Source organism: Sinohyriopsis cumingii, chromosome 18 (genome assembly GCF_028554795.1).
Source record: "Sinohyriopsis cumingii isolate HCF-2022 chromosome 18, ASM2855479v2, whole genome shotgun sequence".
NCBI lineage: Eukaryota > Metazoa > Mollusca > Bivalvia > Unionida > Unionidae > Sinohyriopsis > Sinohyriopsis cumingii.
Genome location: NC_142978.1, coordinates 65,883,799 through 65,910,647, shown reverse-complemented (window position 1 = coordinate 65,910,647; position 26,849 = coordinate 65,883,799). Strand labels below are relative to the sequence as shown.

Genomic DNA, 26,849 nt, shown 5'->3' with positions numbered 1-26,849 from the left:
AATAAATACAAAACTATGCAACAACAAATGGTAGTCACTTTAGTGAGTTAAACAATACTACCACCTATATGAACACAAATAAAGCACCTGTCAAGATCAATCACTTACACTCAACATCAAAGAGAATTGACAGTAAGCTAACTGGTTCCTAAAGTACATGTGTAATATCACTTTCTTACATCAATGTTCATAAAGCTGACCCAAAAATTACTTACTTATGACCATGGGATTAACAGAATCGCTTAAGAGTAGTAAAATACAACATAGATCCCCATTGGTTTGGATAAAGTCACTGTTCAAAAGGTGAACCAAACACATGAATATCTGATGTGTTCAGAGCCCATCAAAGTGTGAAAATGATAACTAAACTGAAATACAGTGGAATCACTCCTTTGATCCTGCTACATGCACAAACCAAGATCAACTGCTAGGCTTGTTGTTGTTGTTGAGTTTAACGCCATTTTCAGCACATGATAGGCTATGTATGGCGGCCAGTATTAATGGTGGAGGAAGAACCCGGGAAAACCCCGGGAAGAACCACCGACCCACGAGAAGCTACTGGCAAGCTTTCTCACATACCCACATTGGCCGAATTCTAGACTCGAACCCATGCAGACAGAGGTGAGATGGCAGTGATCCGTAATGGAGAGCACTTTGGACCACTCGGCCAATCGGGGCCCCAACTGCTAGGCTTGAGGCTTCATGAATCAAGCCAATTCATCATGAATGGCTAATTACAGTAAGCACAAAAAATGTGTGAAATATCTGACTTAATTATCCAGGAATTTGAGAATGTTGGACTTGTTTATTCCAACAATTTAAGTAATATTTACCAATCATACATATGCAGACCTGCCACTTTGACTGGAATGAAAATCAAGATGCCAAAGAAAAAAAAGGGGATCTGGAGAAAAAAATCATTATGCACAAAATATTTAAAAAGGAATTAACAGCTATACTGTCTTATGCTATTTACTCAAGATGAAAATGTATGCAACAGTTATACCATGAAAATCTATATATTTTCCATTTTTATCATTTATGCGGATATATAGTGTTAATACAATTAACACTTTCAATATCAGCATAAAAGATGAAACAAAAATGATAAGAGTTTCATGGTATGACTGTAGTGTATTCGTCATGGAATTTCTGCATCACTTTAGCTTTCTTTGCACAGCCATCGTGAATCAAAAGGCAGTTTTAAAACTTTTGTTTTGGCATTTTATAAAATTAGGATTTTGGGCACAAAAGTCTGGAAATTGGGCGTTTCAGATTTTTAAACAATTATCCCAAGTAAATGAAGATAAGTGGCAGGTCTGCATATGTGTATCAACAGGCTTGATGGGCACAATGTTGATTCAGTGGTTTTTGTTGAAAAATCAGTTCAGTGTGAGCTTTAATGCTCTGCATTAATTAATGTACATACATAGTGTTTGTACTTCAAGCAATAGCTCTTCTATTGTACAGCCATATTGTTCAATGGAATTAAACATGCATGCATAAATGGGATACGCTTTTACAAGGATTTAAACTTTCTGACAAGTTTTGTTTCATGAAGAATCAATCTGAATAACTATTAAATCCAATTTTCATATAAAAGGATCATTTAACATTCTTTCACTTCCAGTAATACTAGTGTTTGAACACCTTATGCCTTTTCTCCTCTCTATTCTTACCCATGTCATACCATGTCAATTTAAGAAAGCGAGCGTGAATTAAAGCTACCAACACCATGTAGACAGATGTGCATTGAAACAATATAAAATGCATTATAATTCTATTTTTAAAGGGTTAAATAAAAGAAAGATATAAAAGCTAATATTACCAGATTACAGAAATGACGTTGATTTATCAAACAGCTTTATTTATCTTGAGGAATGACAGAAGTAAGAATAATAGACGGTTCTTTACTATTGGTGGCTATTTATTTTTTTAGGGCTTGAAATTCGTCATTTATGACAACAACAAACTCCATGAAATTGGTACCCCATGAGTGATACTACAGTAGTAGTAAAAAAAATTTAAATAATAAAAATAATAACAACAACAACAACAACAACAATAATAATAATAATAATAATAATAAAATAATAATAATAATGATAAATAAATGAATCTTTTAATTTGAAATAAGACATATGTAAAGGAAAGAAGCGGGATACAGAATGTCCTGTTCACCTGTAATGATGTCAGGGGATCCATCTTCTGCACTGGGCCGTTGGTACTCAGTGGCAGAGATGTGCTTCCACTTTGGTTTGGAGGCAGTGGTGAGCGTATGTGTAGTGGTTGTGCTGGCATCAAACCAAAGCTGAAAGTAAATACAAGTACTTCTTTTTAATCCCTTTGTTATTACACTTATCTTCTCTATCATAAAATCACTGACAAGGCAAAAAGTTATTATCTATTGATCTGTACGATGAAAATGGACAACTATAAACCAATTTTGGGGGTAAAATGTTTTCTCATTAACACTTATCTAACCAGGATACATTAGAAGTATGTCCACAACTTCACAAATCAAAGCCCTTCCATGTGAAAAAAAAGACATCAACCATGTCTTTGGCTTGTTTAATCAATGAAAGTGCTAAAACATCATCTGCTTGCTGAGAACAAGTAAGACCCCCACTGGTTATGGGAACTGGTGTCAAACTTTGGCATTAGGTTATGGGGATTGGTGTCAAACTTTGGTATTAAGTTATGTGGATTGGTGTCAAACTTTGGTATTAGGTTATGGGGATTGGTGTCAAACTTTGGTATTAGGTTATGGGGATTGGTGTCAAACTTTGGTATTAGGTTATGGGGATTGGTGTCAAACTTTGGTATTAGGTTATGGGGATTGGTGTCAAACTTTGGCATTAGGTTATGGGGATTGGTGTCAAACTTTGGTATTAGGTTATGGGGATTGGTGTCAAACTTTGGTATTAGGTTACTAGGGAACTAGGGAAGCAGAAGTGCACTTAAGGATGTAACTGCATGGAGGAGTTGGGAGAGAGTGCCTATGTTATGACCAGGTAAGTATTATCAAAAAAGTATATTTTACTCCATAAACTGACTTCTTTTGCAAATATACTACCAGATCATAAAACCTCAGGGATTATTAAGTTTGAAAGAAAAATTATATTACTGTGATTTACACATATGATGATTAAAAATCACTGTAAACTTTCCATTAAATGGTTTCAGATTCTCTAATAAAAAGAAACTCTGTTCATAGCATCAAACATTTAATATTTTTAAGTACATTCTATGTACACAATCAAATATTTTCACAATTTGTCCAGTTGTTTAAACTCTATATTGATACATTATAATTACCTATTTTTATTAAACTGTATAGCAAAATCTCCCATGTTCTGCATTGCTTTGTTCGTAAATGTTATTTCCATAAATATTTGATTCTGTTTTCTAGCAAAGGTTCCCATAATTTCCATTCCTTTGCCTTTATTAGCTGGTAACCAGACCTGGAAAATAAAAAGATATCTAGCATTAAAACCTGTAAATGCAAATAAGAAAAGGTGACTAAGCTAAAACTATGCTATATAAATCTACATGGTGGGAAGGAAAGACCACTTTTCTTCAGGAATTCCAACACAATAGTCTGAAAAGAATCAAAATCTGGGAAAAAATGATTCCCATACAAATTATGTGCATTCCCCCTCTTCAGAAAAATCTATATGGAATAATCCTCAGGATCATCTAATCCCATTTGTCAGATTTCAAATTATCTACCACATTTATACTAGACTATTGTTGCAAATATCAATTAATTAAGGTTACACATATCAAATTATTGTGGTGCTTGTTGGGTTAATCTGATGTTCTAATTTATTTGGTTTCTACAGAACTTGATGACAAATCACCACAATCTAGAATATATAGTGCCATTACCAACACAACAAGAGTCCCTATCAGAGATGGATGCTCTACTAACTGCCAAGAGTTTCCAGGAATCAAAGACGGTTTCTACTGTCCTTTTTATTCTTTTTCTTTTTTAATGCAAAACATTGAAACCTTCTAAGATATTCTGAAGAAAGCAGATCTTTTAGTAATTGTAATTCTTCAAGATTGCATTAACATTTAGGAAATAAATCCTCTCATCTCTTGAATCCAACCCTATCGCCACTAGGTGGCTAACATATATAATAAATATTTACCAGTTGAAGCTTTAATGAAACATCACTAAGGGTGACTGCAAGGCTTGAAAAACTGATGTTTATGTGAGTGCTATACTGTAATCTGATCGTATTAGTATTCTCAAAGAAATATTATTTGCTAAAAAAAATTATTTTGTTCTATTCCACTGAATACATTTCCAAATCACATTAATGTTAGAAGAGTAGGTTAGACAGACAGAAATGCATGAACATCCAACCTGTACCATGGGTCCTCAAAAGGAAATATGACTGCAGCCCCAATATGACTGACAAACTGTTCCCCATACATCATGGCAGCATAACCAATGGTCACATAACACACAATGTCAATAAACAGGTAATGAGAAATAAACAAAATTTTCTTACCAAGGAAAGATCAAGGCAAAACCTGTGAAAGCTCTAAACCCATGCCTGCGAGAAGGCTGTACTTCGAAACACACCTGCTTCAAATCCCATCTCTGTGACACTAGATCTGAGACAGAAACTCTTCAAGGTTAACTGTGCATACCTGCTAATGGCTTCAAAATCTATTGTATTGATTATGGGTGCCTATTGCTAGAATGAGCACATCGTTCACCCAGAACTTGGCAGGGTGGGTTGGGGGGCTATCAGAACCATTTTGCAGGTCTCGCTCCTTGTTTGTATTTATGCTCAGAATATGAACAGTTTGAGGAAATGGTATAGGTCCAAAAGCTGTCCTCTGCCCAAGCCTCTAAATCTGGGAGGAGAGATAATGGCATACACCTTGCCATTCCAACGGATCCCAACTTATTCTGTCTTAAGCTGTAGGGATGCGACTGTTGCTGATGGCAAGGCTTGAAGAGTAGTTGTATATACGACTGGCACCATTATCACTTAGGCCTATATAACCCACCCAGCCAGTCACAATGATCATCTATTCTGGCTGAGTAGTGACATGACTGTGAAGATAGTAGTTGTATATATGAATGGCACCATTATCACTTATGACTACAAGAAAACCACAAGTCACAATGATCATCTAGTCCGGCTGAGTAGTGACAAGACTGTGAAGACAGTAGTTGTATATACGACTGGCACCATTATCACTTAGGCCTACATTAAAAACCCCAGTCACAATGATTACCTATTCTGGCTGAGTAGTGACAAAACTGTGAAGACAGTAGTTGTATATACGACTGGCACCATTTTCGTTACTAGAAAAATTCAGGAGGTGTATATACAAGATCCTCAATATGTCTCCTGTGGTAGCCATATTGGATGTTTGAGTGGCATGGCACCATTGTCATTTAGGACCAACTCTAAAACAAACACGTGTGTAAAGTTGTATCAAAATATTCCCAGTAGTTTAGGTATAGCGATAACAAATGTGTATAAAGTTGTATCGAAAAATCTCAGTAGTTCAGGTATGGTGATAACAAACATGTGCTAACAGATAGATAACATAACACGCCATCTCATAAAATTAGAGCTAACAATGCCATCAAAAAGTGTAAAAGGAGTCATAAAAGTAAAATGTGAAATGAATAAAGATAAAACTTGCAAAGGTATAATAGAGTAAAAAAAAGATAAACACTCCACAGATTTCAAAATACTACATCCAGTGTACAAGATTATGCATCTTATATACAATAAAATCAATGTATGTTAAGTGGAGATTAATATGGTTTAAGGTAATCATCAACTGAAAAGATCATTTTCTGGTCAATGCCAGTCACACATAACTGGACACAATGGAGGCAAGATAACATCTTGTGGCATTCAGAACTGGTCCTCGGTATGGTACAGAATCTGTAAAAAGTCCATTCCATCAGCATTTTCTGAGAGTTTATGCAATCACACATCTGTAAAGTACCTTCTAAGCCACAGATGCTCTTTAATTGCAGTTTTGATGGCAGAGGAAACAGATTTCTTAATTTTGTGTGTACAAGGTTTTACAAAAATCTCCAGATCATGGTCTAAGGGTATGCACCAAGTCTACTGAAAACAACATTTTTAGTAAGCTATACATCTGCTGCAAACACATTTTCCTGCAAGCCTACTTTATCACGTTTTAACGGAATACTCTACATTTCTCTTTCAACATTTTAATGTTTCACAATTGCTGCTGTATATAAATTATTCTCCTTAATGTGTCCTCTTGTGATTGAGACAGTTTGAATTTGACATTAGCTTGACACAGTACCTGCCAATCACGTTTGAAGTATCAGTGTTCTTACCATGGCTTAATTACAGATGTATCACAGTAATATTTATGTTTGCACACACATTCTGACATAACAACTTTCAGTCATAATAGCTTAACTTTAATTTTGTTACAAACATAATGTTCTACAGCTTCATATACCCTGGGATGACAAACTGAAAGGTAAACCAACTGGCCTATGAATAACTTATGAAGTATCCAGACTGCTCCGAAAATTCTAATTGCCCACCAATGCTTAAAGGTACCTTGATGAGATCAGTGAAAACATTAGACACTCACACTGGTTATCTAAAAGATAATCTGGTTTTGGTGACACTATCATCTTCATAGCTGCCAACCCTCCAGGCTTGCACTTAGTGAAAATAGGGATAAAAATTAGTGAATTTTGACATGAATTTGTGAAGCGATCTTTGAGTTCGGGAATATTTATCAGAACAAATGCTTAGCATGGTCTCCAGTTGATAAAGGTAGATTGTGTTCAACAAGAAAACTCAAAAACAATGCTTCAGTGTTGGTAGCCGCAGGTCTTTCGTAGATGGATTAAAATATTCCAGAGCTGAAATCTGCTGCGAGTTCTTAATTTTCCCAACCTCTATGTACTTTTTGCTACCAATGTGCTTCCTCACATTGTCTCTGCCACCATGCCCAATGCTAAAATTTGTGGCTCACTGCTTGCAAAAAGCATGATGTATGTCGGTGTTTGATGGCTGAATGCACAGCCAATTTTTGGCATATTCCGACATTTTCAAGATGTGATGCCGAATGGTAATTCAAATCAGTGTTTGTGGTGCATGTGTGAAGCCAAATTCCAGTTAGGCCCCAGTTTCTCTCAAAAGCATTTGCAAAACTACTCTTGTACATATAGATTAAAATATGCTAAAATGCTTGCATCGGGACCAACTGTACCAATCAACTATAGTTCCACTAATATCGCGACCAGCAGTACCGGACCATTTTGGCAACTGCAGATATCACAACTAGCGCTTAATGGGAAATCGGTTATTTTATTAAAGATTTAAAATAACTGAGAATTGCAGAATTTGTGATTTTTTTGCATGTGGGGTGAATATGTGAATCGCTAAAAAAGTTGTGAAATTCATGCCATGAGGGTTGGCAGCTATGCATCTTTTTGAATCAAGAAACATTTTCTTATCTCAATGAAAAATGAGCAGTAACTTAAATGTGAAAAGTTGTTGTTGTTGTTGTTGTGGGGTTTAACGCCATTTTTCAGCACGATAGGCTATACATGGCGGCCAGTATTAATGGTGGAGGAAGAACCCGGAAAACCCCGGAAAGAACCACCGACCCACGAGAAGCTACTGGCAAGCTTTCTTACATGCCCACATTGGCTGAATCTTAGACTCGAACCGCCGCAGACAGAGGTAAGATGGCAGTGATCCATAACGAAGAGCGCTTTAGACCACTCGGCCACTTGGGGCCCCAAATGTGAAAAGAAATGTTGGCCAGTTGATTTTCTACATGATGATATAAATGTATACTATGCTGAGAAATGATGAAGTTGTGTAGTTCCTCATGTATTTGATGCATTTTCTGAAATAAGTTGAGCTATCATTTTTGTTCAGTATACATCCATACATACATAAATTAACCAGAAATTCAAATACCTCCTGTGGTGGTACATAGGATTGTGACTGAGGCATTCCAAATATATCACCAAGTCCACCCAACACATCTCCTCCCAAGGGAGATGGTCCCAGCAGGCTATCCAATCCTTCTCCAAGCAGATCCATAGCAACTGAACTCTGGATTGGGGTTTGTGAAGTTAAGCCAGAAGGAGGGTACATCTGTTGCATGGTTGGGCCCCCAAGGTCCATGTCTAGCAAGTCCCCTATCAGGGAGTCAGCCCCAGGGATGACTGTGGGTTGTGGCTGCTGAGGGACCTCTGCAGTGACATTTGCTTCATCCACATTTCCACTGAAAAGGAAAATGATCATGAATTCACTATGAATATAACAGTCATGCATACAAGAGCAATGACTACACAACAATATATAGATATATTAGACATTTAAACATGTCTTTCAAATAAGCACTTTTTAAAGCACAGCAACCATTTCTACAGCTGATGATACTTCTAAATGCATAGGATTTCAAACTAAATGTACATTCTCAAGTCAAACCAATGACTGTATTATTTTAAACAACACATATGCTCATTTATATTTGTATCAATGATCATTTTCTGTTTACAGCTGATGTGTGAATTTCTTTTAATCTACACCTATAATTAAGGGGAAAACAGATCCTTATATAAAAAAATTGCTAAAATCGATAATTCTGCATAATATTAAATATTTGTTTTAAAAAACGTAAATATTTTTCTCCACGCAAAAAGAAGCTAATTATAAGCCATGAAAGACCCTTGAAAAATAAACCTGCTTAAGCTAAACTTACGACTGAGATCTTGGTGGAAGCACACGTCTTAATCCAGCTTTACCCTCCACAAAAGCACTAGGGGGTTTGTGATACACTGAAGCCAGACTTGCTATGTGACAGATTAACTCATCCAGAAGTGTTGGCTCAATGAGGTCTGTTTCTTCAGAAATAAGTGGCTTCTCTGCTAAAACTACCTCCTTGGCAGCAGCAGGGTCAGTGGACAACAAACGCCAGTAGATATATCCACGATCACGAAGATCAGGGTTGTCACTGTCCTATAACATCAAGAAAACATTGGAATAATTAATTACAAAGTTCTACATTTTTTATTCATTGACATTCAAGTCAAGATTTGTATGATACTTGGATACATTTTATACAATCCAAAACACTTATCATACACATATATAAAATTCTTGTTTCCTTGCTGGCAGACACAAGAAAATTAGTTCCTTGTTGAAAAAATGGATATATGTTGAATGATAATAATGAACTGTTGGTAAAGATGTACATATACAGTGTAAAAAATTTCTTCTATTTAATTATTATTTAGATTCTCTGAACTGGCATTACCTAAGTTTGTATTTTATTCTAATCTAAGGCATGTCCCTTAAATTCTGTTGCATAAAGTAAAATTATCCTTATCAATCATATAAACCACAAGTATCCAAACCATGTTACTTTACTGTTTCTTGACAAGATCTGACAGCAGTAGAGTTTACGTCACTTTATTGGTAGGAAAACTACATGGTCTGATGATCTTGAGACAGGACAGGGCTTAATGGTAGGAAAACTACATGGTATGATGATCTTGAGACAGGACAGGGTTTAATGGTAGGAAAACTACATGGTCTGATAATCTTGAGACAGGACAGGGCTTAACGGCACATCAGCACATTACTGATTACCTGGTGTTGATTACAAGATTTCTGGAGATTTTTTAAAACTTTATTTGCTTAATGGCACTTTTAATGTTGCTGGCTGTATCATGCCGAGGAAATGGGAGCTAAGTGCCTTTCCCTAGGACACCGAGGCAGCTGACCCAGGATGGCCTAGGTAGGTACTGAACCTGTGACCCTTGGATTACAAGTCCAACAGTGTACTGAACTACCAGTTCCCTTGATTAAAAGGTACGTTGCAAAAATTATAAATATTAAAAATCCCATCCCCCCTTCACAAACCGTAGAGCAATAAATGTGTGTGTGTATGATTTGGATTTTTAACGTAGCTTTAACAATTTTTCAGTCATATCACTACAATGTTTGCAGTGTGACTGTTTATAGTGATGTCTAGCACTGGGGCATCATGCCGCAGACATGTAGCATGATGTCCCACCCAGTCATATTATCCTGACACCAGTCCTAACACTAACTTCTTAATGCTGAGCGCTAAGCGAGGCAGCCATTAGTACCATTTTGTAAGTCTTTGGCATGACTCGAGCGGGAGGGCAATAAATACAAATAAACATATACACAAAAAAGAAAGGTAAATGGTAAAGATGTTGAAATTCTAAAACAAAATAACAGTGAAAAAACATACAATTCTTAAAATGTATAATCACATTTTTTTAGTATATAAACCAAACAGAAATCCAATACAAACTGTAAAGTTATCTTTCTAGTGAAAGTGAACAACAGGTAAATTGAAGCAAACATTTTAATACATACCTGGGTGGCCAGACTGAGTACTTGCTGAACAAGCTCCTGGGTATCTGTTGGTCTCTTGAGGAATAACTTGACAATAGCTGTTAGCAGCTGCAACTGAACCTGAAAAATTTAGTTACACAAAGCTCTATACAAGTTAACTTTTGAGGCTGGTTGGGAGGATAAAAAAAATTCAACATCGTGCATTGTGAACGTCTGTGTATATCAAAAGTATGTTAAATGCCTTGTAGAAATTTTATGTTATTAAACTAGACAAAATCCTGAATCAGATACATTTCACATCAACAACAACACTATAATTAAGGATAACATTACTTTACATTTTAAGGGCTGTTCCATTTAATATCTTGGAAATAAAAGGCATTTTCCAATTTGGACAGCCAGCCCCAGGTGTAATTAAGGACCTATTATCAACTTCTTCAGAACTCTAAATTATTTGGTACCCTTTCATCTTCAACTAACAATTTTCCCAAGTCTTCTAGAGACATAAATTTTGTCTGGGCGATTCGCTGTCTGGATGACCATTAAGTCTGAATAGAATAAACTGCAATGAGTGGATCACAGTAACTGAAAGGTCTTGAGAACTGGCACCTGGCTAATTTACAGTTTAATATCATTATTACTATTAAAATAAAACTGAATCGTTATATATTAGCCTGGTTTATTATTATTATAATTATTATTTACTATATAAATGTAACTATTATATAGAAATCTATTATAATTATTACTTTAAAATTTTTAATTACTATATATAATCCAGGTTTATATTACTATTACAACTTTGATCATGTATATACAAACCTGGTTTATTATTATTATTATTTTAAACCTGGTTTATATTACTATTACAACTTTAATAATTCATATGCAAAACTGGTGTATTAAACCAGATTTAAATAACTATTACAACTTTATTTATATACAAACCTGGTTTATTATAACTCAAAATTTTAATTACTGTGGATAAACGTGGTTTATTATAACTATCAAAATGTTTAATTACATTATATAAACCTGGTTTATAACTATTGTTATTATTACTTATATTATTACTACTATCATTATAACTATAAAAAATTATTATAATTACCACTATCAGTACAATTATAGTGACTAAAAGTTTCCTCTTTGTTTGGGTCTCATTCTCTTGACCAAAAAAAGTCCATATTTAAAAGAACACAGACTGACTCGTCACATCTTTAATACTAAACTTTATTTTGCTAGTAATGAAATCTGTATTGTTATGTCTCTTGAGTGATTACTGCTGCTTTCTTTTAACAATTAAGAATGAACATTTTATTTAAAAAATAACCATTAAAGAAATCACAAGCTGACCATTTGCATTTATATATTATTAGATGTATTAAATTCAAATATGAATAGACCAGTTTAGTCCCTGTCTGCCTGTCAATTTATACAGTAACATTAATTAGGTCCTTTACCAAAATACGCTAGCTATCTGTATGAAAGCTAATCATGGTAACAGTAAATAAATTCATGACCTCATTAGCACACTTCTTTTAGCCAGAACTCATACAACAATGATTCATTTTTAAGTAGAATGCACTACAACCAGGCATGGCTCTTTGCTGAAAGCACTAGCTAAAATCTGCTTCAAAAATCAAGATTTTTCTTGAAGACTACCATAATGCATGCCTTTTATCTCATTACCACTTAACTTTTGTGGGTCAAATTTGAATCAAAATGGATTTTACACTGGTCTAATTGAATGTACATATATTAGGAGGAAGAATCTCAATGTAGATAAAGGCAGATTAATGTTCTAGTATACACATATATGTTGCACACAATGTCTATGACATTGCAGGCATGCTTTTATCATGATTAAATGTAATCTTTTAAAATGAACACAAATAATACTGTTAAATAAAAAGTGCAAGAATAACACTGTGTGTACACACACACACACACACACACACACCTGAGGATTCTCATCTTGGAATCCCTCAAGGAAGCTCTCCAGAAGTTCATCAGCATTATCAATTCTTTCTGCATACTCGCCAATGATCCAGATCATGGAAGCCCTAAAACAGAAATGGACAGTTTGTTGCTACTTATTATCCTACTTTATCGAACATTTGAGCAACATATCCATATATCTTTTCATAAATTTGGATTCCCATATCAGGTCAAGAAATTACTTGATAATTTCACCATAAAGCTTCAACATGCGCTACAGATTTATAATCTAAGATACTTTCACAATAGCGGAAATAGCATCAATACTTGCAAAGTAATTATGACCGACTACCTTGCTTTTGGCTCAAAGTATGTATGACTGATTACTCACATCTGACTGAAAGTAATAATGGTTGATTACCTTGCTTCTGGCACAAAGTAATTATGACTGATTACCTTGCTTCTGGCTCATCTAGGGTATCCAGATTCTCACACAGTGTGGCAATGATGCTCTCATACTTGTTGGGATATTTTCGGAAAATGTCCTGAAATGACCAATTACAATGTAGTAAATTAACGATTTTTAACACACAAAATTATAATTCCTCAATGTATGTGCTTAAATGGATATCATGATACAGAAGATAAAGGTAGCTGCTAATGTTATGGTCTTTCCATTTAGGTCAGATTCTAATACTGTTGCCTGAACAGTCATGAAATTTGATAGGTCCATTCAGCGTGGAAGGTACTGCTCTTACAGGCAAAAGAAGGCCACAGTGAATTCTTATGGGGAAATTAACTTCCAGTTTTTCAATCGGTCAGCTGTGCTATGCAGGACTTTGCATGTTTGTGTGTGTGTGTGTGTGTTTTGGATTTTTAACATAGCTTTAACAATTTTTCAGCTGTATCACTACAGTATCTCCAGTGTGATAGTTAATGTCTAGTATTGGGGCATCATGCTGCAGACATGTAGCATCATGTCCTACCCAAACACCTTAAACTGATGCCAGACACACCAGACCTAACACTAACCTCTTAATGCTGAGTGCCAAGAGTGGCAGCTGCAAAACTATTTTTATAAGTCACTTGTATGACTCAGCTGGGGTTTGAACCGGTGACCTCCCACAGCTATGCCATATTAGATAAGTTTATTCTCTTCATCTGTTAGGACAAAAATCACACCTTATTCACTTCAAATTTTACACTTTCTGTCTTCTAAACCTAATGTTGCTGTAACTTTTATATAAAGATGCATCTTATGAAAAATCGAAACCAGTTACTTACTTTCCTGCCTTGTCTATACTATTTTTGGATTACCATATTTAAAGATAACACTGTATGTACTCACTTATAAGCAAGGTCAAGCTGCAAACAACAAAGACCCTGATCTGCCACTGCAAGCAGATCAGAGTCTATGGTGTTCATTCAACTGATTACTACTAACAAACTGCACAGACCCAGATCTGCCAGTGCATTATGAGACAGTAGATCTGGGTCAGTGCAGTTTGCACTTGGACAGGACTTTTATGTATGGATGGAATTTCTGTTGGAAAATAAAATGGTTAATAATGTTGCTAATTATACCAACCCACCAAAATGACCTCAATAACATGAATTATTTACACATGAAGCATGTAACTGCCTTACCTTGATGACAACAATAGCCTCCTGTACCACATAATTGACCTTGGTCTGGATCAAGTCCAGTAAAGTGCTGACACAGCGTTCTGCAGCCTGCTCCACCTTGATTGCGCATCGACCAATGGCTCGCACTGATTTACGCACAAAGTCGACATCCACCTCTGTGGCATATCTAACAACAGGTAAAAAATACAGTGCCTACTTTGCAATGTTAAGATATATGATAAATGAATCTTTGACTCTAAATGAATGGATGAAAATTGGCAAAGAAATGGATCTATAAATTTCTGCTATCATACCAGGCCTTGTGTATAATATCAACATTCACTGTAGAATCAAGCATTCAATTTGCTATGAAAATGGAAGTTACATGATTTTGCACCTACAGATCACACCACCAAAAAGAATAAAAGACAGCAAGAGATAGAAATATTGGGAAAAACAGCTCAAATTAATGTGCTATATTGTGTGTTCATGTGTACATATGCATGCATGCGTGTGTGCCAGCCATACTTACTCTTTTAGTTCAGCCAGAACTTGAGCTATGTTGCCCTGGTTGGTGAGTCGAATCATAATGTCCAGTTTCTCAAGTTTAACATAGATGGGGTCATTGTATTTCACAAAGAAGACTTTCATTTCATTTTTCAAGATTTCAGGTCTGAAAAAAGTACAAAACACTGATGTACATGGATCGGCTGATATGTTTTTACCATAACCTAAATACTTCAGAATAATAAGGCAATTGTTTATTATCAAGATTATGACAGAATGCTACTTGAGAAGTAAAAGCAAGTAAATAAATTCTTATATAGGATCTTATGACATAAGCCATTTAAAAATTGGAATCTTATGTCCAATTTGAACAGATTAAACCAGGATGTAGTTCAGGATAACACAGCTTGTCTCTATGAAGCTTTAAGTAGTCTCCAGCAGTGATTCTAAAAAATATTACGCAAAAAGAACCCCATTCAAACAATGATGATCTTGAGAACAAAATGTTGACCTCTGTGACTGGATACTGAAGACATGAAACAATAAGGATACAGATACTATAATGAACTTAATATATAAAATGAAAATTTTTCTTGTAAATTTGGTTCTCCATTAATAGTTACCTGATCACAGTAACATTAGGGAAATAATCTTCCTCCTGAATTCTAAACGACTAAAATTAGTATTTTCTGTCTGCAACATAAAGACAAAAATCAATAACTATTGCCCAATACCTCCCCTTGCTGCTATTAGGCATTACTATTTTTAAGCTGAGAAAAATAACGAGGGCGCTTGCATAGTGGGGTCACTGGGAGGGTTTTTAAATACCGTGAACAGGTAAGTATTCTCAAAGAAATATAATTTACTAGAAAAATGTGCCTTGAATACATTCCCTATCACAATGACATCTGAAGAATAGGTAATAGGAGGGAGAATGCTGAGCATCTTATCTATACCTCAGGTATCCTTCTAGGTAAGACTGGAGTCCCAAAGTGAAATCTGTCCTGACAAGAGCCAGGCATAAATGGTCTGCGCAGTGGTGTAACACCTGCAACTGCGGTTGTTTGAGAAGATTCAGTTTGATCATAGCCTTTCTGGGTAGGTCTACTGCCGAGGACTTGTCCCAACTAAGAAAGGCTATCAAACTCATCCAGCAATTCTGACCCCTTATTTTCTATATTATATTTGGTACTAAGACTTCAGGTGGAGTTTGCAAAGGCCCATAATCCTTATAAACTGACTGAAAGTGCATCCATGTCATATAGGCCCCTGAAGTGCACAAATCTAATTAAAAAAACAATGTATGAGGCAAGCATTCCATATGCATAGTATAATTCTTTCTGAAGAGAACATCGGGCAGAAAGAGTCTGCCAGGAATGTGTCTCATTTGAATGGAGATATTTAGTTTGCAGAAACAATGGAGAAATTCCCAACTCAGCACACACAGGTCAGGCTATTGGTATCCCTATTTGAGGAGAGAAGACACCACTCAAGAGTTATCTGACGTAATCAGGACTGATTTCCTGCAGAGATGGTTCAACCAGAAATGAAAGGCATTTATAATAGTTTTTGTTTTGGAAAAGGTCCCTATTTGTGGCATGCCCTATCAAAATCTTACTCTTCTAATTCAGATGTCTTTTTCCTAATGGATTCAAATTCTGACACAAGCACATGGACATATTTTTAAGTTCCATTGGCCTACATTTCAATTGTGAGATATTCCTGAAATTTGGCTTCTCATTCCCCTGCCAAGTCGACCAGGGACAACACTACACAATAAAGTTATTTAGGCAATAAGATGCCAACCTAAACATAAGGTCAACCAGTGTGGCAATAACCAAGACACATCATCAATTTCATGATATGGCATGAATACCAAAGAAATGAACATCAAGCACAAAACTTAATTCAACTTAGTGATATGTTAAACATGTGCTATATTGATCTACTTCTGTAATGAGAGACTTATGATTATAGATTAGACAGTATGTGTAAAGCACACATAAATAATGGAAACACAATCATAACAAGTTAAACAGGGGTGTGGTATTAATAGAGATGTATCCGATCATTTGGTTTAATGACTCTAGCATGAATAGTTAAAACAAAATTCAACCAAGTCAGTAACGCATGAAATATGGATCACAGTGATTTATTTCTACACCAAAATGCATTTCTTAACCAAGTTTTAGGATTCCAAGTGTAGCAGTCCATATGGACTCTGAAACAGGTAACTTTGACCATATGTGCATTTAGTTTGCATTAAATTTGTGTACCATTTGAATTACATCTGCATTCTATTCACATCTGCATTTCATTTATCATCATTTTTTGTTGATGGTCTCAAAAATCAATACTGATTTTACATTCATCTTTTTTATCTATTGTTTTTGTGCTTTTTTCATTTGGAACGACATGGAAATGCATTTACCATAGTCAGGCTCTCAGTTTTCAAAAGTGTTAGGAAGAGAAAGACAGCTTATATATATTATTAAAGGTGTGCTTTGAAGAAATAGCAAGTGCATACAATGCAAAAGAGAGCACTGAATTTACAATAAATTAAAATGTAACTGCATTAAATGTTAAAGTGGTTGTAGAGTATTTGTCAGCAAATGTTATTTACTCAGCAAATGTTATTTACTTTGCATTTCATTCACAAAAAAAGGAAGTACAGATAGAACCACAAGGGATGAGGTCATCATATCTATGAGGTTTTATTGTTTGTTTGCAACAAAAAGAACAATCTCACAGCTAGTAAGGGTGAAACTTTCACTGCAATTAATCTAATCCTGGATTATCATGACTTTGAGCTATTGAGACTGGAAATTTTACAGCAGCTTGAAAATAGTCCATTTTTAATTCCAGTCATGAATACATCTGCATTTCATAGTTTCAGTTTATGCATTCTGCATTCTCAGTTTTCTTAAAACTGCATTGATTTTGTTTGTGTTCATCCTGTATTCCTTTTTTCTTTAATTGTGCATTCTATTTGCAAACTGTTTTTGTTTCACTGTCAAAATTACCTGTTTCAGAGTCTATATACAGGATACTAAAACCCAGTGTGGTCATTAGTTAACTTTAGCCAGTAAAAGTGTAATATAATATCTTCTGCTGTTAGGATCTGGCACTCAATGAAATACAAAGAATCATTAAGATTTATAATTAAGATCTGAACAGTGACTGGAGAAATACTCAAAACACAAAATTGAAGTCAGTGAAACATTAAATACAGATCAGTGACTTGCTTTTGTAATGACAGTATAGCATTCATCAAGTTGCATATAGGTGTTTTTGTAATGACAGTACAGTATTCATCAAGTTGCATATAGGTGCTTTTGTAATGACAGTACAGTATTCATCAAGTTGCATAGAGGTGCTTTTGTAATGATGGTATAGCATTCATCAAGATGCACAGAGATGCATTTGTAAAGACAGTATAGTATTCATTAAGTTGCATATAGGTGCTTTTGTAATGACAGTACAGTATTCATCAAGTTGCACAGAGGTACTTTTGTAATGACGGTATAGTATTCATTAAGTTGCATATAGGTGCTTTTGTAATGACAGTACAGTATTCATCAAGTTGCACAGAGGTGCTTTTGTAATGACAGTATAGTATTCATCAAGTTGCATATAGGTGCTTTTGTAATGACAGTATAGTATTCATTAAGTTGCATATAGGTGCTTTTGTAATGACAGTACAGTATTCATCAAGTTGCACAGAGGTACTTTTGTAATGACGGTATAGTATTCATCAAGTTGCATATAGGTGCTTTTGTAATGACAGTACAGTATTCATCAAGTTGCATAGAGGTACTTTTGTAATGACGGTATAGTATTCATTAAGTTGCATATAGGTGCTTTTGTAATGACAGTACAGTATTCATCAAGTTGCACAGAGGTGCTTTTGTAATGACAGTATAGTATTCATCAAGTTGCATATTGGTGCTTTTGTAATGACAGTACAGTATTCATCAAGTTGCATAGAAATGCATTTGTAATGACAGTACAGTATTCATCAAGTTGCATAGAGGTGCTTTTGCAATGATGGTATAGTATTCATCAAGTTGCACAGAGGTGCTTTTGTAATGACGGTATAGCATTCATTAAGTTGCATATAGGTGCTTTTGTAATGACAGTATAGTATTCATCAAGTTGCACAGAGGTGCTTTTGTAATGACAGTACAGTATTCATCAAGTTGCATAGAGATGCTTTTGTAATGACAGTATAGTATTCATTAAGTTGCATAGAGATGCTTTTGTAATGACAGTATAGTATTCATTAAGTTGCATATAGGTACTTTGTAATGACGGTACAGTATTCATCAAGTTCCATAGAGATGCTTTTGTAATGACGGTATAGTATTCATTAAGTTGCATATAGGTGCTTTTGTAATGACAGTACAGTATTCATCAAGTTGCATAGAGATGTTTTTGTAATGATGGTATAGTATTCATTAAGTTGTATATAGGTGCTTTTGTAATGACAGTTTAGTATTCATCAAGTTGCATATAGGTGCTTTTGTAATGACAGCATAGTATACATCAAGTTGCATATAGATGCAGCAAGACAGATATACACATCTAGCTTGCAAATTCTAGAATGAACAGAGCATGATAAATAAACTTCTAACAAAGTTTAACCATACAAAGTATGAAACATATGACCCACCTTTGTAATATTGGTAAGACAAAAAAAATGACATGTATTCCACAATGATACATAATTCCAGGTACAACAGTATATTTTCGAGGTTAAAAAAATAAGCTAAACCCCAAATCTTAATCAAGACTATATTAAGAAATGGACATGTGTGAACAAAGTTTGCCTCCTGCACCATGGTGCAACACAGGTCATTATCCACTCCAAATTGTTAGCTAAGACTCATAAAGAATAAATGTCTGAAGTGAGCTAAAACTCAGATGTTACATGGAGCCTGGTTTTTCCTCTGTCTGCAAGCTTGTCAGTATAGCCTACGTATTGGACTTTCATAAACTTCTCAAACAAAGCTTTAACACTGTTGACCATAATGCTTGTATAGGAGATGGGCAAGACAGAAACTTCTCAAATATTAGCATATAATCTTTAAACCCCACAGGTACAGAATCCAAAATATTCAGCTGAATGCAGCCACTTAAAAAAACAAACGTGACTCTCAAAACTTCAATGCAAAACTTGAATTCTGTTTCCTGTGATGCATAAGCTGGTGTTTCAAGCAACATTGTTGACAATCATGATGCTGCTGATAAGACAAAATAAACCCAACTTATTTATGCTGGTAATAAATTGTTTTTCTGGTGACCATTGGTCTACAAATAACAATGACAATTAGATTGAAATTATGTCACATATTTTGCACCAAAAAATTTGATTTTATTTTTAAAAAATGTTTTTGATCCACATTTTGTTCACACTAGTGGGCAGAGATTGGGTATGTAATTAGTACAAATACATCTACAGTGTGACCCTGCTATAACACGGTAGTTGGGAGTCACAGAACCTGACCGCGTTATAGACTGGACCATGTTATAACAACCAGGTCAGTTAGCTGAAGAAAATGTACCCAAAAAAAATTGTGGTGGGTGTAGGTAATAAATGCAGGTAGTAAAATATGTGCTTCATTGGCATGGTTACCATCTTAAATTGATCCATATTAAATGAGAAATACACCTGTAGTGAAAACAGAGAAGACATATATAATAGTTTATTTTATTTAGAGAACCATGAATTGGTACATATACGTGAATCCTGTTTATATATAAATGTCTATGTATAGCATGAACAGAGTATCAACACCGTGTACTTACCCGCGCACCTCATCATATACATTGAATCCACAATACAAGTGATTCCATCGAAAATATGCACACACACAGCTGTAAAATTTTCAATAATTTTTTAACAGGTCATATTGGTCTGAATTCAGTGGAAAAACATAGCACAATCACATAATGAATGACGAAGCACATTTAATTTTCAGTACGTTACAAGTCGGTAAAAGTTTGTGTTTTAAGCAGCTGTTGGTAGCGTTCGTAAGAATAAACTTTTTCCCTACAAAAGGAAACTTTCACACACTGATAATGTGTTCCAGTCACGCTGGAAAATGCAAAAATCCACCAGACTGACTTCCTTTGAAGAAAAGTTCTTTGCTGTTATTGAAAGACTGTAGACGGCTTTCTTTGATGAAGGGTGCATGCGCTATTGAAGTCACCGCTAAAGGACAGCTTTGGAGAACCAAACAAATGCCCATTTCTTATTGTGGCGGCAACATCAAATAATTGTATTGCATGATTGAGACTTATTTTTTTCCATTTGCTGAGTACATTTTCATAACAGCCGGTGTTTAAAAGATAATGTTTCCTTTGAAATTTCAGCAAACTATTTTATCTGGGTACATTTTTAAAAAGGAACTGTCATTTGGACTATTCTAGTTACTATCCTTCCATGCCTATTGAAAAAACCAATAAGAGGATTTTTTAAAATACTTTTGTGGTAGCAGCATGATGCTGCCTTTCAAGCATGAATCTGAAAATTAACAAAGGGTCAACGGACGATAGAGACGCAGGTATTCTGATGACAGGGATTATTACAGGAAATCTGAGTGTTCTGAAGGATTTTATTCTGAGTGAAAAGAAGGGGAATATTCCACATACAAATGTCAGTCTTTGTAAATATATTAATTACTAGCGAGCGGCCATAATCCGATGAAAGATAGATTATGAGACAATGCCTTGTCCGGTTGATCTCCGTTACCAGAAATGTCAACAACAAAAAAGCAGATATTTCACAACATAAAAAACTCATGCTAGATGTTAAGATAAGCGGATTATGATATAACAATGCACTGTTTAGATGGCTTGTCAACATGGACAAAGAATTTGTTTATGTAATAATAGATAAATTTCAGTGTATTTTATATCCAGTTTGTGGCTTCCTTTCATGGGGCCTCAGAATTTCTGCAATGGTTGAATATAAAAGTTTAAACAGCCAACAATGTCGCCAATAAAAAAAGCCACATGGTATGTTTTTCAGCCAATAACGAAAAACAATCTAAATTTGGCGAAGACCTACACGATCCCAGAATAAACTCTGTATGCGTGTTTTTTCGTAATTTTAAGAATAAAATACTTTTTTTGTGTACAAGAAAAATACATATAAAATTTCAGAAGCCGAGCCATGATCGTCTTGTATTATTCTTACGCAATCTCTTCCCCAAAATGATAACAAACTTTTTACGTCTTTTTTTCTTCGTACCTTTTAAGAAAGAATTTTTTTTGAACAAGAAAAATACATGTATACGAAATTTCAGGAACCAAGCCACGACCATGTTATATCCGAATTCATGCTATAACTGAGCGCACTGTGGCGGGGTCACACTGTACTTTTGTTCCTCAATAGTAAACAATGAACCTGGAGTTAAAGCCATTGATGATTATGCAACTAGCTAACATTACCTCTTTTGCACAATCAGGTTGATATTCCTAAGGGCCACATACTGAATCTCAGGCTCAGCCGACAGAAGGGTCACGAGAGGAGGTGACAGTTTCTTCAGCAGGGTGGTGTAATAATCTCCAGTCTGTTCCAACATCTCCATTAACTTCATCACAACCTGGAAACATATTTCGTCATAAATTATAGTCTTACAATTTATATAGGCTACAATGTTAAATTAATGCCTAATGCATATGAAATTGAGGGTTCAATCTAGAATTTAGAGATATGGGGTGAATGACCCCTTAATACTATCTAAAGGGGCCAATTCTGATTCTGATAGGCTAATACTATGTGTGATTATTATTGTTTAATATAAAAATAGGACCAAATTTCACTTAATTAGTATTTTCAAACTTAGCAACTTGAAAAACTGAAGGTAACCCCCCGCCATTAACATTTGTTGTAAATTCCCCATTTAAGTCTAGTATATCTGTCTATATGTCACATTATTACATTTAAATCTAGTCTATCTGTCTATATCTCACATTTTTACATGCAATTAAAAAACTATGCACTATTTAATTCACAGTAAAATTAGGTTTTGTGCTCCTGCCTTTCAAAGTCTGTCAGGAAATGCTGAAAAGTCAGGAACTTCTCCAGTTCTTACATTAAATTAAGTTTACTTGGGTTGCTTTACACTTGTGTCAACCAGTACATATATGTTGCCATCATTACTAAACTCAGATATGTTTCTTTTACTTGGGAAGTTTACATCTTAAATTAAGTTTCTCCAACAATACTTAACTGATCACATTAAGATTAGTTACCTCCCATAAGGACAAAAGAGTTGTCTTTCTCATGAATATGCAATACAGACAACAGAAATCAAATCTTTGGAATGAAACAGTTCCAATATACCATTACAATTAAAATTGCTAACCAGTGGTATGTAGCAACCGTAATACCACAATGTTCCCAAGTTTAGTCTTGAGTGACACATCAACATGGATGCTCACCTTTGTGGGCAGATGTGGAGTTTGATTTGGACTTTTAACAGAGCTTTAAAAAATTTCCAGTTATATCGCTTCAATGTCTGCAGTGTGGCAGTTGATAGCGATGTCAAGCACTAGAACATCATGCCACAGATAAGTAACATCATGTCCCACCCAGTCACAATATAATTGGGGAAGACTGACAGAATGTTTTCCCAGAAGAAATTTAAGTAGCGCGGCAATGGCCTGCAAGAGTGATCACACTCCTGAAAACACAAGCCTTGGACCTGTGATCAAAGGCAGCAACAGCCAGTCGGCTGGACTAGCCAGAAACAAGGATAGTGGCAGACTGCAGTGAAAACATAGGAAAGGTTAGCAGAGAACCACAGGCAAAGACTCTTACAGGCACTCCAGCCCAGTTCCAGCATTTGGTTTAACTTTTAACACCCAATGGACTGCCAAAAACAGGGAACAAGTTCTCAAAGAAAGTATTGGAAAGGCATGAATATAGCTGAGAAAGAAAAAAACTCTTTCATTTCTTGTGCTTGGTGTATCTAGTTGCATCTGTGCACCTACAGTGTGTGTTTGTGTGTGTGTGTGTGCATGTGTGAGAGAGATTTGTTATTCTGCATAGCTTTAAAAAGTTTCAGTCATATCGCTACAATGTCTTCAATTTTTCCATTACAAAAGATCATATAAAAAAATAAGACACAAATGAATAACCTTGATGAGAGCCAATAGTTCACTTCTAGAAAAATCTAAGTATAATTAGGTCTGTTACTATAATTATAAAAAAGAACATGGTAAACATAATGTCCAAGAGAAGGAGAATTAAAGTAACTGACATACCCTAACCGCAGACAGCACAACAGCTGCATTTGCATGGGCCAAACGTGGAGTCACTCTTTCACAGATGCTAAAAAGAAAGTAAAAGGTCACAATTTAGAATTTTCAGTATAATTTCCATGTATGTTTTTCTCTGTAAATGATTTTGATGAAAATGTAAGAATATAAATAAAATAAACATCCTAAGGATATCAAGTTCACAACTGTTCATTTAACCATCCAGCTAATTACTGTGTGTATAAAATTGAAAGGTAAACAGTCATTTTATTGATGCTTGACAATAATATGCAGCTTTCCTCTGCTCAAGTTCTGAAATGTCAACTTGGAACTTGTTTGACAATCACAGGTGAAGCTGGAAACTGAGCAATTACACTTTAGAGAACTTACTGTAAACCAAGGTAGGAAGTACACTTTAGAACATTAATTGGAAACCGAGTAAGAACATTGTGAAACACTATTCAAATCATTATTTACTACATATTCATGCAGAATAAATTTATCAAATGGCAGGCGAACATAGGAGATGTTTTACCTTTGTGCTTCTCTTTCCTCTTTGGGTGTACTGTTTGAAATAGCATCCAATATAAACACCTGTCCCCACCTGTAGAATGAGGGTTAAAACAAGATTGATGCAACAATAAGATTGGTGTGTCATAACACAAAGGGTATACCTATAAAGAGGTGATAGGACATAGCTTCAGTGCATTAACTTTGAGCTAAACATACAAACAAGCAAAAAAAATTTGTTTTTACATTCACAGTAACCTCAGCAGTAGTACTGTATCTCTAAATAGCTGCATCTTTCTTGTGACCCAGACTTTAACTCAGCCAAATAAAAAAAACCTTTAAATTTGTGGTTAATCTTGGGTGTAGATGATTACAAGGCCAAAACACACAGGTACCAACGTGATCATAATGTCAACTTCTTTTTCACCCTGTAATTTTAAATATTATTGAACCTTTTCTTTTTTATTTTAATATCAGAAAGGGATCTGTTCCTTGATTCTGTCATATAAACTAAAATGTATGCCTATTACTATAAAAAAAAACAATGCCAAGTCCAGACCGGAATCACTTTATTTAATGATTTTTATAAGAAAATTCATTCTTCTTTCTTCACTAAGAAAAGTAGATAAAAAAATGTAAAAGGAATATAAATACACCATCTTAAAAGGAACATATTATATATATATAATAATTTTATTCTCATACATGGTTGTTATCATTAGAAGAAACAAAAACAACAGAAAACACCAGGGCATCATATGCCATACTTACTCATTTAAAACACACCCAAATATTAACAGCATAGAACCAGATTTCTCCTGGCATCATACACCAGCACTTCCTGCAGGATTCAATTAGGATTCTACCAGATGGGGCCACTGGCCATTAAGAGTTTTAAAAGGGGCAAACACACATTTAATATTGGTCACTACTTTTGCTTCATGATGATTAGATAATAAATGTACCATATATTCATGCTTCAAAAGTTCATTATTCTACCAACAGCTGATTGTATATGAATCAATCAAAATTAATTGATAATCAAAAATGAAAAATATTCATTACTGATGATATAAATACATGAATCTGTCACTTTAATAGCACAAGGATTTCAAAGTCATCACAATTTTTTATTTGGAATACTGTTAAGAATTTCACTTGTCTGTGAGTAATAGTTATGCAGCCATGCAGATTTTGTTATTCATTACTGATTACACTGGACAACAAATTTTTACAAAAGTCATGTTACTGAAATAAAATTAGTAAATTCTTATCAATATTTATGTGCTGAACACGAATATGACAGTCAAATTGCAAAATTGGCTCTAGTTTTTTTGTAATCTGCAAGAAATTAATGTTTACATAACGAAATGCATTCCAATAGTAAAAGGTCAACTGTAATAGCCTACCTATAAAAAATCAAGTCATTGACTACATCTTAGATTTCTTCGCCTGTCTCTTGTACAGCTGTTCGGGAGCATCTCTGAGGAGTGTCCAGCAGTAGTCAGCCAGCATTGTAGTGGACCATTTTCCCTGGTATCTTTGTTCCATTGTTGCGATATCTTGATGAAAACGTTCGCCGTGTTCATCACTAACAATACCACAGTTGCTAGGAAAGAAATCCAAATGGGAATGAAGGAAGTGAATCTTTAGAGACATATTGCAGCCAAGTTTCTTATACTTCATCAACATGTCTTCTACTAGTTCCTTATAGTTTTCTGCCCTAACATTTCCGAGGAAGTTTGTAGAAACTAGGCGAAAAGCATTCCATGCTTGTTTCGCGTCACCTTCCAGCAAGTTGTTGAACCGGTCATCTTTGAAAAGCTCTCGAATCTGAGGACCCACAAAAACTCCCTCTTTAATCTTTGCTTCGCTGAGTCGAGGGAATTTTTCATGCAGGTATCGGAATGCTGGCAAAGTCCGGTCAATGGCTTTCACGAAGTTCTTCATCAAACCTAGTTTGATGTGAAGGGGTGGTAGCAAGATTTTCTGAGCCTCAACCAGAGCTGGGTGTTGGATATTCTTCTCTCCAATGGCTACATTCTGCCTGTGAGTCCATTCCTTCCTCATGTAGTGCATTTCCCTTGCTCGGCTATCCCACTCGCATAAGAAACACATGTATTTTGTATATCCTTGCTGCAGTCCCATTAAAAGGGCAACTACCTTCAAATCACCACAGAGGTGCCAGCTATACTTGTTATACTCAATGGAATTCAGTAGCTGCCTTAAGTTATCGTATGTCTCTTTCATGTGGACAGCATACGCTACTCGAATAGATGGAAGAATGTTTCCATTGTGCAAAAGCACAGCCTTGAGACTCAGTTTCGAAGAGTCCACAAATAGTCTCCATTCTTGTGGGTCATGAGTGATTTTTAAAGCATTCATGAGGCCCTCAATATCGGAACAGAATATCAGATTACTTTCCTTTCTGAAGAAAGGCTCCAATTGCTGGTGGCGCTTTCGATATGCAGTAATTGTGACATCTTCTTCTAGAAGATTCCATTGTTGGAGTCTTGATCCTAGCAATTCTGCCTTGTTCTTTGATAAGTCCAAATCACGAATCAGGTCATTTAGTTCTTCCTGTGTTATTCTGTGTGGGGTTGATGATGC

At 35.2% G+C, this 26,849-nt stretch overlaps 1 protein-coding gene across 2 annotated transcripts in view; it reads right to left on the bottom strand.

The window, feature by feature from the left end:
- Positions 1–26,849, bottom strand: part of LOC149776820 (AP-1 complex subunit beta-1-like) — a 53,799-nt gene that overhangs the window by 9,772 nt on the left and 17,178 nt on the right. For both annotated transcript variants that reach the window (XM_089941534.1, XM_089941533.1), the window contains exons 7-18: positions 24,265–24,333; positions 23,736–23,802; positions 21,915–22,069; positions 14,485–14,625; positions 13,974–14,139; positions 12,783–12,871; positions 12,349–12,451; positions 10,407–10,505; positions 8,758–9,014; positions 7,968–8,277; positions 3,319–3,464; positions 2,182–2,311 (exon numbers count right to left, since the gene is read on the bottom strand). In XM_089941534.1, coding sequence (XP_089797660.1) covers positions 2,182–2,311; positions 3,319–3,464; positions 7,968–8,277; positions 8,758–9,014; positions 10,407–10,505; positions 12,349–12,451; positions 12,783–12,871; positions 13,974–14,139; positions 14,485–14,625; positions 21,915–22,069; positions 23,736–23,802; positions 24,265–24,333 — 1,732 coding nt within the window. The remainder of the gene's footprint in view (positions 1–2,181; positions 2,312–3,318; positions 3,465–7,967; positions 8,278–8,757; positions 9,015–10,406; positions 10,506–12,348; positions 12,452–12,782; positions 12,872–13,973; positions 14,140–14,484; positions 14,626–21,914; positions 22,070–23,735; positions 23,803–24,264; positions 24,334–26,849) is intronic.